General features: G+C 30.9%; 1 protein-coding gene across 1 annotated transcript; it reads left to right on the top strand.

Moving 5' to 3' along the window:
- The first annotated feature begins 10018 nt into the window (after positions 1–10018).
- On the top strand, positions 10019–10276 carry LOC149149116 (uncharacterized). The gene has a single exon (XM_089445076.1). The coding sequence runs from the start codon at positions 10019–10021 to the stop codon at positions 10274–10276; it is 258 nt and encodes an 85-aa protein (XP_089301202.1).
- Positions 10277–15837: the final 5561 nt, after the last annotated feature.

Here is a 15837-nt window from a genome sequence, read left to right as displayed (position 1 = left end):
CGGATTTCATCTTCTGTTCCAAGTTTAATATGCAGAGTTTTTCTACGCAGAATAATTATTACACAGTTATGAAGTTCCATTACCGTTCTGATATCGTATTAATGTTATGAGGTTCACTACTGATATGTTATTGTGTTACGGTTATGATCTTTCTGTTATATGATGTATTTTGGTTTGGTGTGTTCGATTGTGATACCTTGCGGGCTTGTACTCATTTCCGTCCAACTTTGTAGCTGAGGGTTTACTTAAGAATCGGACTGAGGAATGCATATACCACAGATATCATACTATCCTTGTCGCGCATATTGTTTATTTATATAATAGTCAAAATACGTTTTGTTTGGAATATGTAACCCGTGCATGCAAAAGTTACAGGGTTCGATTCATACCTTATGAGGTTCTTACCGCTCTCCGGTTACGGCTATCCAGGTCGGGGTTTGGTCTGCATTTATGTTTCTTTATTTTATGTAAACAACGTTATCGTTTATCTGTTCTCATCTTGTTGCGAGACTTACCAGTCCGCCTTATGTGAATGCGTATTATCAGTTTCTATTCAAGAATGCATGTTCTATTTCACTCGATTCTTGCTGTACAGAACGTATATTTCGTTTGCTTGACTTGTAAAATAACACAGAGGGTCTACGGCACCACCCCTTCCATATTTCTAACCATCACTCAGATAATAAGGACTTGTTTATTCTGATTTGTATCTTAATGTTATTTCTAGATAAATGCAAGGGTTGATGTCTGTTATCGCTTCAAATACAAATGCGTTTTCGGTCTCTGTCTATATTACAACAAATACTGTTTGATTTTCTTTTCATTCTCAGTTAAGAATAATAGTCAACTAATCCCTACTGTTACCATTTCTTATCACAGAACAGTGTATTAGTTTAGCACAGTACAGTATAAGAGACAACTTCAGTAAATAAATAGTCTCATAGTAGGCCATACCTGCTTCTCTGCAAACCTACTTGAATGCTTGCTAGTCCACCCGTCCGTAGGAAGAGTCCTTCTCTGACCTTCCACCCCCAAGCACTTGCAGGTCCTACTCGACCGCAATTACACTGGTCTTGCCAGTAAACGCTATCTGATCCTCACCAGACATAGCGTACACAGGAAATTCTTTCCTCTTATGCCATCTGATCCTAACCAGACATAGCAAGAATGTCTTCTTTTTCCTCTGCCATCTAATCCTAACCAGACATGGCATTTCCCCCTTTTTCCTCTGGTGTCTCAACTACCTCAAGGTAGTTAGGGTTCCACTCTAACTGATTCCTCAGTTACTAACCATGATTAATCATAACTCAATTCAAATAGTACCAACACAACTGTTTTTCATTCACATAAAATTAATAATAGGAATATATATATTTCTCAAATAAAGTCTTTGTTCAATAATTACTTTCACTATTTACTAACATTAACTTTTCACAAGGGATGTTACAGGAGAATTCCCAACCCCATACAAGGCACTGTCTGGTGGCCTGCCAATGCCACCTCCTCTGACAATCTCCTGCAAGGGTGTGTTGATTAACTCGTGACCCCATGCATAACCAACATAACCTGATGAGCCATGGAGCTCCCTCACACAATAACTGGCCACTGGTGTTGACTGGAATTTCCCTAGCAATTGTGTGTGCTAGACCACTAGGTCAACTATTTCATCAATGCCAAAGTCAATCGGAAAATGGTAGATAGTCCCACCTTGATCTCAATGCTATTTATTACTCCCTGGATTTCCAAATTCATTATAATGAGTAGGGTTAAGTGATATGATTAGATTAAAAAAACAAAACTTACACGATTAACAAATATAAAATATAAGAAGAAAAAAATTACAAGATCAATGAGCACTAAATATAAGAGAGAAACAAAATACAAGTAAATTTCTTTTAAAAAACAAAAAATTAATTTAAAATCATGTACACATGAAATATAAAATATAAAATCAGAAATTGAAAGGAAAACGTATTTATTTTTAAATCGTAGCATGTTTCTAGTTCAACGAGTACCAAATATAAATGGGAAAAAATAATACAAGTAACTTTCTTTAAGAAGTAAAAGGTTAATTTAAGATCATGCCAGCGCATATGAAAAAATTTAATACACATGTAATAAATCAAAACATTAATACGAAAACATGTTTATTTTTAAAATCGCAGTATGGTTTCGTAGGTAATCTAGTTACATAAACATGAAATAAGGGAAAAACAATGAAAGTAAATTTTCCTAGGAAATAAAAAGTTAATTTAGGATCATGCATACATGAAAGAATATAATACATAAATACTAAAACAAAACAAAAAGTTGATAGGAAAAGATATTTATATTTAAAATGCACGGAATTTTATAAGTAATCAAATTTGTGAATTATAAAGATGTATAGTTTTATTTTTTAATATTTAAAAGTGTATTGACTTAATTATAATTATATAAATTATATGGTTGATAAACCTTCATAAATATATCAAAAATAAGTTTTTATTATATATCTTAATATCATAAAAATTAAGTAAATTGTGATTTTAAATTATTAAAGACTAAATATATTAGTTAAACATAAATAAATTTAGAAAAAAATGTAATAATATTTATTGATTCAATTTATCATAGAAATTATTAACTTGTAAATATATCTTCTTATATTACCATGGGCCAATACCACATGCCTAATATTATATGTCTTGATATTATATTTTCTTTAATTAATTAATTTAAGATAAATTAAGAGGGAAAAAATACAAGTAAATTTCTTTAGGAAATAAAAGGTTTATTTAAGACTATGTGCACATGAAATAATACAATACACTGGTACTAAAACAATAAAGAGAAATTGATAGGAAAACATTTTTATTTTTAAAATAGCGACATACTTCCCTAGGTAATCGAGTATGTGAATTATAAAGATATATGATTCTATGTTTAGTATTGAAAAGTATGGTGAGTTAATTATAATTAAACTAGGATAATCATATAAATTAAAATGTTGGTAAACATTGATAAACATATTAAAGATAAATTTCCATTATGCATCTCAATATCCTAAAAATTGACTAAATTGTGATTTTATTTTTAAATTAATATTATTATTATTATTGAAAGAGTAAATATATTAGTTAAATATAAATACATTTAAAAAAATATGTAACAATATTCATTTATTCAGTTTATCATGGAAATTCTTAGCTTGTAAATAACTCCTCTTATATTACCATGGGCCAATACCACGACTTAATACCACATACCTAATATTATATATATTGATATGATATTTTCTATAATTAATTAATTTATGATAAATTAAGAGGGAAATAAAAATACAAGTAAATTTCTTTAGGAAATAAAAGGTTAATTTAAGATGATTCCCACATGAAAGAATACAATATATAAATACTAAAAAAAGAGATTGATAGGAATTTTTTGTTTTCTTCAAATTGTACCATGCTTCCATAGGTAATCAAGTCTGTGAATTATAAATCTGTATGGTTCTATGATTTTAGTATTGAAAAGTGTGTTTAGTTAATTATAATTAAATTCGGATGATCATATAAATTAAACAAGTTTGTGAATTATAAAGATGTATGGGTCTATGATTTTATTATTGAAAAGTGTGCTTAGTTAATTATAATTAAATTATGATCATCATATAAATTAAGTGATTAGTAAACATTGATAAACATATCGAAATTGCATCTTCATTATACATCTCAATATCATAAAACATAACTAAATTATTATTTTATTTTATTATTATTATTATTATTAAAAGAATAAATATACTAGTTAAACATAAATACATTTTAAAAAAACATGTAATAATATTTATTGATTCAAATTTATTTTTAATCTTTTTTGGTACAAACCATCAAGCTTGAAACCCTTTATTCGAGGTGGAATTATTATACATATACATTTCTATGTCAGAGAGAGGGAGTTTGAGTTATATGCATTTATTTCTATTCTAGGTCACAACACTACTCATAATCTGGGGAAGTGGGAAGAATATGTGTTAGATGGGTGAATTCTTTGATCTATGAAGTGGAGTTCTTGTTTTCTTTCACTACTCATAATTTGGGGGAGTGGTAAGAATATGTGTTAGATGGGTGAATTCTCTTATCTATGAAGTGGAGTTCTTGTTTTCTTTCTATGCGGCTACTACATTTACAGACTTACATTTTGGAATGACCACAATGAAGCCAATTACTTTCATTATATGGGATATATCTAGCTTCCCCATTTACCTTTCTCTGAGCTTGAAAAATTTATGATATGTTCCAATTTATCCATTGTTGGCATGAATGTGAGTCTCATGTGGAATTATGTCTATTTTTACTAGGTGAGATTGATAGACTTGTTTTCCCTATTTTGCAAACAATTATCCCACTCCTTTATAGGATTTAAATTAAGACATTCACTTTCTCACCTTTTTTGTTCATTTTTATATAAATAAATTGTTGCGATGTTGTCAAAGTTACTTAGAATTGTTAGTATTTTTTTATATGGAACTGAATACATACTAAAAATATTACATCCAATAAAAGTGTTAAAAGTATGGAAAACAACATGAACATATAAAATTTCAATGTGAAAAATGTGATGAAAATTATTGAAATTTCCTATTCAACACAGATTGATTTGGGTATGCCTTTTTGGGTGATGTTTTTAAGGACATGTTTTGACATGGATTGTATCCACAAACTGTGTGGGGGTATTAAATTCCAGATCATCCCTATAAAATATGGTTTCATTTCTCAACTAAATGAACGGTGTCATATTAAGAAATGTCCTACTGAATTTTAGTGGACAAGGTGCTTTAGGGCTTCAACCCTAGTAAATTCAACTTCACCAAAGTAGGCGAGGAAGAGGTGTTTTTCCATTTTGAAGAAAGTGAGCAAAAAAAATTTCAGTACTTGGAAAAATTCCCTATCTTTGATAGTCCAACTCTGATTTCCATAAATGTAACCATAAATAGCGAGGATGTAAGCACCTTTTGATGCAGTGTTTGAGGGTTTTGAGTGCACTTTGATGCACTTCTCATGTTATTGTTTCTTATACTGTAGGTGAGTCCAATTGAGTGTGAGAATGTGCTTCTTGAGTATTGGACTGCTTGCCTAAACACATTAACCATGATAGTTTGTTGCTAGAATTTCATTTGGTTGTCGAGGTTGGGAACCCATTTTCTTTTCATGGGTACAAAATCCTCTGAGATTTTACAACTATAAACCAACTACAATTCCACTTAACTCCACTATTTTAGTTGTGACATTTGACTCTTTTTGGATTGAAACAATTTCGGTGGAACATTTGAATAGAAATAAGAAGAGGTTAAATATTTCATTCTTTCCATTTTTTTCAATTCGATAACAAATTTTTAAACTATAGAGATATCTGTGATATCTAAATAGTGTGAAAATTGGCATGATGAATTAATGCGGAAAGGTTATTACCTCAACATTCCTTTCGTGATTGAAAAAGCACCCAAAAAAAGTACCATGAAGGTCTGAGAAAGGCAGGGTCAATATCATGGAGCTTCTCGACTATCCTATGAGGGTCGGTTTTTTTAAGGGGGTAATACTTCGGAGGATCTCTCCAATGATGTTGGTAGTGTTGTCATATGTCTTCAAATAAAAACATACCATACATTGTTCTCATTGCAAATTGGTGGCAAAAAGGGTTTTTTGTTTCCTTAGGTATATTGTAGTAGCATATTACCAATATTTGTTCCTCCCTCATGCGGCAACATAGTTAACATTAATGGCTATGTTGAGACTTGTTTCTTTTAATAAAGTGTATAATCCTTTTTTATATTACTAAACATCTCTGAATTGTGTATATAACTAATGCTAAGTAAAAAAATAGGCTTTGAGAGAAGTGGACTAAGATATATTAGACACTCAAGTTAATATTGTTATGTGGGAAAACATAAATGGTAAGTTCATTGCAAAAGGAGGATATCCCTATATACAAGGTTTGAGAAATAGTCCAGGAAATGCTTAGATAAATGGCTTCCTTGGGGGTTCAAAGTTTTTGGGTTAGAAGCATATCAGTAATGAGCATTGTCATAGCTTTGATGAAGACATGTATAATATACTGTGGTAATGTACTCAATGGTTGGAAAGATGGAATTTTATGCACATTTTCTCCATGTATTGTTATGAGACTCTCCAAATGAGGGATTTTATGTATAATTGAAAAACCACTAACCAGAAATGTAGTTCAGTGGATATGTAAGACCCGGTTTTATCATTTGTTTCTATACACCACACTTGTTTTGTCCCTTGGTTAAGGATTCATACATCTGTGTCGAAGATCTTGCTAGCTCTCACAAAGTTTGGTTCTTTTTTATTATTCCAATAAAATATAAATACTATCATAACTACCCAAAATTGGGCCGATATATTACTTATTCCTAATAGTATTAACTATACCTTTAGAAAACATTTTAAACAATCATTATCTTTGCAAATCTTGAAAACATAGAACTCAAAAAGCTCAAAAATATCATAGAAATTGTTTAAAAAACCACTAAAGTAGTGACAAAAGTTACTGAGAATCTATATCAAGCTCATAAATTACTATCAAAGAATTTATATGTAAGACAAACACCTCATCTCAATGTAGAGGATATCTTGTTATTTAATTTTATCATATTGAAGCATTTGTAATTTTAAAGCTTATTGATATTTATTCTCTGGTTAGATGACTTCTTTTGATTTTTTACTTGTGTTGTTTACAAATCATTAAGCTCGAAACCTTTTATTTGATGCGAAATTCTAATACATATATTTCTGAGAGAGAGAGAGAGAGAGAGAGAGAGAGAGAGAGAGAGAGAGAGAGAGATTTGCATTTATTTCTATTGTAGGTCACAACATTACCCATAATTTGGGGTAATGGGAAGAATATGTGTTAAATGGGTGAATTCTCTAATCTATGAAATGGAGTTCTTGTTTTCTTTCTATGCAGCTACTACATTGATATACTTACATTTTGGAATGACCATACTAATGAAAATTATTCTTCATTTTATGGGTTATATCTAGGCTTCCCATTTACATTTCTTTGAGCTTGTAAAATTTGTGATTTGTGCCAATATCTCCATTGTTCGCATGAATGTCAGTCTCCCGTGGAATTCTATTCGGTTTTACGAGGTGAGATTAATACACTTGTTTTCCCTATTTTTCAAATAGGTATACCACTCCTTTGTAGGATTTAAATCAATACCCTCACTTTCTCACATTTTATATTCATTATTATGTAAATAAACAGTTTAGCTATTGTGAGAGTTACTAAGAATTGTTCGAATTTCTTTAGGTATAGGAACCTAATACATACTAAAATATTGCATCCCATAAAAGCATTGAATGTATGGAAAATTGTAGGAACATATAAAATTTCAAAGTGCAAAATGTGATGCAAATTCTTGAAATTTCCTATTGAACACACATTAACTTGCTTATGCCTTTTGGGGTGATGCTTTTAAGGACACATTTTAACATGGATTCTATCCGCAGACTATGCGAGTGTAATAAATTGTAGATCATCACGGACGAATATGTTTTCATTGCTCAACTGAATGAAGGACATCATCTTAAGAAATTTCCTACCGAATTTCAAGTGTAGAAGGTCTTGCAGGGCTTCAACCCTTGTAAGTTCAACTTCACCAAAGTAGGGCGGAAAGAGACGGTTCATGCCCTTGACAGTCCAAATGTGTGTTCCATAAATTTAATTAGAAATAATGATTATGACAACACCTTTCCATGGAGTTTTTTGGGTTTTATATTATTCATTGATGCGCTTCTAATGTTATTCTTTTCTATACTGCAGGTGAATCCAATTGAATAGGGGCATGTGGTAATTGTGCCTAGCGTATTGGAATGCTTTCCACAATGTATTTACCATGATAGCTTATCGTTACCATTGCATTTAGTTTTCGAGGCTGGAAATCCAATTTTTCGTCTTGGTTACAATAGCCTCAGATCTTTTGCAACTATAAACCATCTACACTTCCACTTAAGTACACTATTTTAGTTCCAACATGTGACTCTCTACTCATTGAAACTATTTTGGTACAACTTTTGAACATAAATAAAATGTTAAATAATTCATTGTTTTAATTTTTTTATTCAATAACTTATTTTGAACTGTAGAGATATGATTACAACTGTGATATCCTAAAATTGTACAATTTGACATGATGAATCAATGTGGAATGATTATTATCTTAACGTTCTTTCCCACACCCACAAAAGGAGTACCATGGAAGTCTGACAAGGTGGGGACAATATCTTGGAGCTTCTTGACTATCTTGTGAGGGGCTTGCTTTTTTAAGGGGGTAACACTTTGGAGGATCTCTCTAATATTGTTGGTAGTGCTTGGATTTGTATTCAACGTAACAACATACCATACAATGTTCTCATTGCAAATTGCTGCAAAACAACATTTTCATTTCCTGAAGTATATTGTAATAGCATATTACCAATATGTGTTCCTCCCTCATGTAGTAGTGTAGTTTGCATTGATGGTTGTGTTGATACTTGTTTCTTTTTATAAAGTATAGAATCCCTTTTTATATTACTAAATATCTTCAAATTGTTTATGTAACTAGCATTATGCAAAAAAACAAGTTTTGGGAGAATAGATACTCAAGTTCATCCTTCTATGTGGAAAAACATGAATTCATTATAAACTTAAATGGTAAGTTGATTCCAAAAAAAGGATACCCCTATGTACAAGGTTTCGGAAATAGTGGCGGAAATCTTTAAATAAATGGCTTCTTTGGGGTTCGATGTTTTTGGCCTAGAAGCATATCAGTAATGAAAATTGTCGTACCTTTGATGAAGACAAGTATAATATACCTATGTGGTACTATACTCAATGGGGTTAGAAAGATGACATTCGATACACATTTGCTCCATGTATTGTTATGAGACTCTCCAAATGTGAGATTTTATGTATAATTATAAAGCCACTAAGAATATGTATCATTTTTATTTTTTTCGATTTGATAACTAATTTGGATCTATAGAGATATAATTACAACTATGATATCTCAAAACTATGGAAATTGACATGATGAACCAATGTGGCAAACTTATTGCCTTAACATTCATTTTCCCATAAAGATTTGAACCAACATAATTAAAACCTAGTTAAGAAATTACCATGAGGGCTTTTACAATAATTAAATTTGTATCGGCCTGCACTTCTTTTCATTCCCGGCAACAAGGATTCCATCATCGTGCAAGTTGAAATCAGATTCTAAATTTCAAGAGTCAAAGATTAACACGCAAAATCAAATACTGGGGATTCATGTAACAGATTTGAGAGATGGGGTGATTGTGAAAAACAAGTGTCACGCACAAGTAGATGTTGACCGTAACGGAGAGTGAGAAAGTCGGGTTTCGCTTTGACACGATTTCGGGAGTACCCTAGAAGGGTATGAACCTTAAGTAACTCACTCTCTCTCAATTTACCATTGATGTGAATGGATATTTTTTAGAAATATAGATTTGAACCAACATAATTAAAACCTATGAGGGCTTTTACAATAATTAAATTTGTATCGGCCTGCACTTCTTTTCATTCCCGGCAACAAGGATTCCATCATCGTGCAAGTTGAAATCAGATTCTAAATTTCAAGAGTCAAAGATTAACACGCAAAATCAAATACTGGGGATTCATGTAACAGATTTGAGAGATGGGGTGATTGTGAAAAACGAGTGTCACGCACAAGTAGATGTTGACCGTAACGGAGAGTGAGAAAGTCGGGTTTCGCTTTGACACGATTTCGGGTTGAGTTTCACTGAATTCCTTCGACCGATTGTAAACCCTCCATGCCATGCCGGTGTGTTGTCTATAAGTAAATTCCATCCATCGCACTACAATTCCAAAACCCAATTCTCAATTCCTTTTTCTAATATCGATTCCGTTATACATTCTGCAAGTAGACTTAGAATTCATCATTTTATTTTCACTTTATATCAACAAGATGGCCATGAAATCCAAGAAGACGGAAATGGCGCGGTTGTGCTGGATATCAATAGTAGCAATGCTGTTGTTAACTTCGACGATTCTGGTGACACACGCTAGAGCTGAAGCTGAAGCTGCTGCCGCTAAGTCTAACGAAGAAGTAGGTTCTGGAAGATTGGCAGAAGGGTCGACAAAGGCCGCATCCGGGTGCCACAAGCCGGGCTACCCCGTACCCCCTCATTCTCACTGCCCTCCATCTCCACCTCCCCATGCCCATCGCCTTCGTCCTATCCCGCATGCTTAATCTCCCTGGTCTCATATTTTGTGTTATTAAATCTCACCAGGAGCACATGCACATCACTAATGTGGTCTGCTTGCTTTTACCCTAGGTTCTCATCACCTCGTAGCAAGTAAATAAATAAATGCCATTCAAGTAATGTAATCATTTGGCAAAACTTTTCTCTTATCTCAATCTCAATAAAATTGTGTGAACCTTTTTGGTATAAGTTTTAAAATAATGGTTACAGTTAGTTATTTATGCATGATGATATGAATGTCCCTTTTATCTCAATAGTATTTGAAATCATTTATATTATTAGTGGTGATAAACAAAATAGTATTACACATTATAAAGTTTTATTAAACCTAAAAATAGTAATTTTTTAAATTTAATTAATATTTTTTTTGTTTTTTATATTGATACTTTTTAAACTAACATATCAAAAATTCATTTCGGCCTAAAGGATTGTAAGATTATTTTATGGAAAAATTGTGAAATCATCTATTAATTCTTAGGATATAAATAGTGTTTACAATTTTCTAAATGATTTGTTCTCATCATGATGTGATAACACTTGCCTTCAAGGATCAAATATAAAGACATGGTTTGAGGTCAAGGCATGTCAATTAATGATTAGAAATTTAACATATCTCATAATTTTTTTCTGTAATAAATTGAATATCCATCCAAATGATACAAAATGAAACTTAATTTCAACATTTAATTTTGGCCCATTAAAATATCTAAAACTTGTGTATTAAAACCATATATATATATATATATATATATATATATATATATCTTAACCCTTTCTTATATCATAAAAGAACTATACATGGCGTGCATGTAAATTTAGTCATGAATCAACTCTAAGATATGAACTAAATGATTTATAGTATTGCATGTTCATCCTTAAATATTTTCATTCTTTTTTTGTTTCTCATTGTAATTTTTTAGAAGAAATGACATGTGCTTCTAATGAAACAAGGAACTCATATGTATGATTTGGACTACTTGCCATGTTGTTCGACAAAATTCTTAGTAATGACTATGGTGATATAGGAAAATGGAGAGAATTCGTACCTAATTATAATAAGTTATTACATCATATCTATTGTATGAGATTCATTCTTCCTATATCTAATAATGTTCGACATCAAAGATTTGTCATTTGAATACAACTATAGATGTCTAGAAAGAAGAATAAATTAAAAGTATACACAAAGTGGTAACAAATGCTTTTATTTTTCTAATTTACTCTATTTCTTAATCATTGAATTCATTAAAACATGTGTAGTATTATTTTTACTTTTAGGACATATTTATATTAATATGATAACAATGTAAATTTAGAAACATCTAAACCTATTTATCAAGTGACATTTCCTTACATTGCCTAGAAAATGCTCTCCAAATATATGATTCTGAAATACATTAGTTGAAATAGCTAAAAACTAAATATTAGAGAGTAAAATGAGTATTTTTTTTAGGAATGACTCATCACTCACTTAGAATACTCACTAGAAATTTACCATAACGACCTATGACTACAACTGACTAGTCCGTCATTAGAAACAAAATGGAATAAAAGGAACTTATAATGTTTAGTAATGGAATAAAAGGAACTTTTAATGTTTAGTAATGCGCCCCAATTTGAAAAAGTATCTAGGTTGTTTTGAGTTTGAAGAGCTGGCACTTTTGGCCTTATGGACCATTGGAAAGGTAAAAAATGTGAAGCTGAGGTGTACACTTGTATTCTAGTGTGAAAACCCTTTTACTACCCATATTGCAAATGTCATGACAAATTGTAATATTTAAATTTTTTGGAAATGTTAACACAAGTAATGGATCACCCTTCGAGAAGGAAGTGGGGCTCTACTACATAATTTTGATGATGGTTGTGCATTGTATGAATGTGCTGACATCATAATTTCAAATGATAAGAATGGAAGATTCCGATATGTTATTGGTTCTCTAATTTCCATGCTAAATTGTAGATGTCATGCATACCACTCTTTGTAAAAGGGACGCTTTCAAACTTAGTGATGATATGAATATAAACATGATGATATGCACTTTTGATTCCTAGAATATGTGGCTAGCATGACTTACAAAGGTGTAAATTGTTGATTTCTAATAGTATCCGATGTGTTGTAAGCTTGAAAAATTGTAGGGAGCCTTGGGCACATGTATTCCATAATACGTAGAAATCATTTTTGGAAATTCCACCTCGAGACAATTTTATTAAAATAATTAATTATTTTTAATGGGTCCCTAATTCTAAGCTTAGGAAATTAAAATCATTAAATGGTATTAATCAATCTGTGGGTGAAACTTCTAGAAGAAGACGAGGATCAATCAAAAATTATTTGAGCCATTGATTAGAATCTAATCTAGGTCATTGGTTCTCAATTGAAGGATTATAAGAGCAGGCTTACTCGGAAGTTGGAGAGAACATCGAGTAAGATATCAGAGATCAAATTTATGAAGAGAGTGACGCAATAGTTACCAAAGAGAGATTTGAAGTGGTTTCTTGCAGCGAGGGGCAGAGATAGTATTTGGAAGGAAGTTTTTCCAGATCTGGCGAGTGCATAGTAGAGAGAGAGTGTACTCCACAGAAATCTTGACACAGTGAAGAGAGGCATCGCATAACTTTAGAGTGAGATTCGTATTTGCTAACGAGAAGTCAAGTTTTAGAGGAAGAAGCTAGAGTTGGGGCCTCGAGAGCCAAAAGATCTATTTCCCAAAGTAGAAGCTAATCAGGAGTAGAGGGAGAGGGCTACACTTGTCCCAGCAGGCTAACACAAAACTGATTAGGCTGATGAGTGTGTTTGTGTCATTTATGAATTGCTTTCCAATTTTGTTTCCTAAAATTGAAATGGGTTCTTCTACATTGAGTTCATTTGCTTGCAGCTAAATGGTGTGATACCTGAGAGAGGAAACACCAATGTTTATGCCCATCATAAGACCATAACTAAGGTATCTCCAAATCATGTAGATGAGGAGTTATCATTGTTAGGAAATTTATCCAAGAATTCGTGATTGAATATATTCATGGAAATTTATAGAATTGGCATTGTAATTACTATATCAAATTGAGACTTCTTTGTGTCTTATTTTATTGCATCAAAGGTTTTGTCTGTGAGAATGGTTAGGAGTCGAGAAAATCAAGATTGTGGGTGAATTTAATGGACTGAGGTTGAATCAGGGAGAGTATTGAAAGACATTGAAGGATTTTTATTAATCAAACTTGGGTATGGGAATTATATAGATATATGATTCTATGTTTAGTATTGAAAAGTATGGTGAGTTAATTATAATTAAATTAGAATAATCATATAAATTAAATGTTTGGTAAACATTGATAAACATATTAAAAATGCATTTCCATTATGCATCTCAATATCATAAAAATTAACTAAATTGTAATTTTATTTTTAAATTATTATCATTATTATTGAAAGAGTAAATATACTTGTTCAATATATATACATTTAAAAAAACATATAATAATATTCATTGATTCAGTTTATCATGGAAATTCTTAAGTTGTAAATAACTCTTATATTACCATGGGCCAATACCTCGGATTAATACCACATACCTAAGATTATATGTTTTGATATGATATTTTCTTTAATTAATTAATCTGAGATAAATTAAAAGGGAAAAAAAAATAAAAGTAAATTTCTTTTGGAAATAAAAGGTTAATTTAAGATTATGCACACATGAAAGAATACAATCACAAGTACTAAAACAAGAAATATAGGTTGATAGGAAAACATTTTTATTTTTAAAATAGCAGCATACTTTTGTAGGTAATCAACTATGTGAATTATAAAGATATGTGATTCTATGTTTAGTATTGAAAAGTATGGTGAGTTAATTATAATTAAATTTGGATAATCATATAAGATATGTGATTCTATGTTTAGTATTGAAAAGTATGGTGAGTTAATTATAATTAAATTTGGATAATCATATAAATTAAATGGTTTGTAACCATTGATAAACAAATTAAAAATACATTTCCATTATGCATCTCAATATCATGAAAATTAACTAAATTATTTTTAAATTATTATTATTACTATTATTAAAAGAGTAAATATATTAGTTAAATATAAATACATTTAAAAAAAACATGTAACAATATTCATTGATTCAGTTTATCATGGAAATTCTTAACTTGTAAATAACTCCTCTTATATTACCATGGGCCAATACCACGACTTAATACCACATACCTAATATTATATGTGTTGATATCATATTTTCTATAATTAATTAATTTAAGATAAATTAAGAGGGAAAAAATACAAGTAAATTTTTGTAGGAAATAAAATGTTAATTTAAGATCATGCCCACATGGATGAATACAATAGAAAAATACTAAAACAAGAAATTGATAGAAATTTTTGTTTTCTTTAAATTGCAGCATGGTTTTGTAGGAAATCCAGTTTGTGAATTATAAACATGTATGGTTCTATGATCTTAGTATTGAAAACTGGGTTGAGTTAATTATAATTAAATTAGAATGATCATATAAATTAAACGATTCATAAACATTGATAAACATATCAAAATTACATCTTCATTATACATCTCAAAATCATAAAATATAACTAAATTATTATTTTTTTTATTATTATTATTATTATTATTAAACGAATAAATATATTATTTAAACATAAATACATTTAAAAAAAACATGTAATAATATTCAGTGATTCAATTTTATTTTTAACTTTTTTTGGTACAAACCATTAAGCTCGAAACCTTTTCTTCGAGGTGGAATTATTATACATATACATTGTCAGAGACAGGGAGTTTGAGTGATAATTATTATTTCTATTCTATGTCACAACACTACTCATAATTTGGGGAAGTGGGAAGAATATGTGTTACATGGGTGAATTCTTTGATCTATGAAGTGGAGTTCTTCTTTTCTTTCACTACTCATAATTTCGGGGAGTGGTAAGAATATGTGTTAGATGGGTGAATTCTCTTATCTATGAAGTGGATTTCTTGCTTTCTTTCTACGCAGCTACTACATTTACAAACTTACATTTTGTAATGACCACAATTAAGCCAATTATTTTAACTCAATGGGATATATCATGTAGTCCTCTGAACCAGCTTTCCAACACCTCTTATGGATTCTAATTCCGACCCGAGATGTTCCTATAACACTAAAAACAAAATTTCCTAGGACCTCAAGAATCTGTAAGAAAAAAGTAAAAAAAACACTCTTCTCATCAATGAAGGAAAACTTCACTTTTTAAAAGCCCCCAGGTTCATGAAAACCACCTTTGCTAAATTCAAGGTGAATTTGGTTGCCTCAAGATGAGTGGAACTTAGTCTTGTGGTTCCATGACACCTAGGTGAGGTTTAATGACCATCACATTTGTTGTTTTAACAAATTCAACAAAAAAAACCATAAATAAACTTTATAATAACCACAGGACCGTTGGCAGCTTGCTAACCACGCAGAGGAGGTTGACTGCCCACATGTGAATAAGGCGGTCTAACCACGACCTAACATCTGGCGGCTATATTGATGGTTTTGATGATGGCTTCGTTAA

The sequence above is a fragment of the Pinus tabuliformis genome, chromosome 9 (assembly GCF_031772625.1).
Source record: "Pinus tabuliformis cultivar Carrire ecotype Pingquan chromosome 9, CPIR1, whole genome shotgun sequence".
In the NCBI taxonomy this organism is placed as follows: Eukaryota; Viridiplantae; Streptophyta; class Pinopsida; order Pinales; family Pinaceae; genus Pinus; species Pinus tabuliformis.
This window is presented reverse-complemented; position numbering and strand designations above follow the sequence as displayed.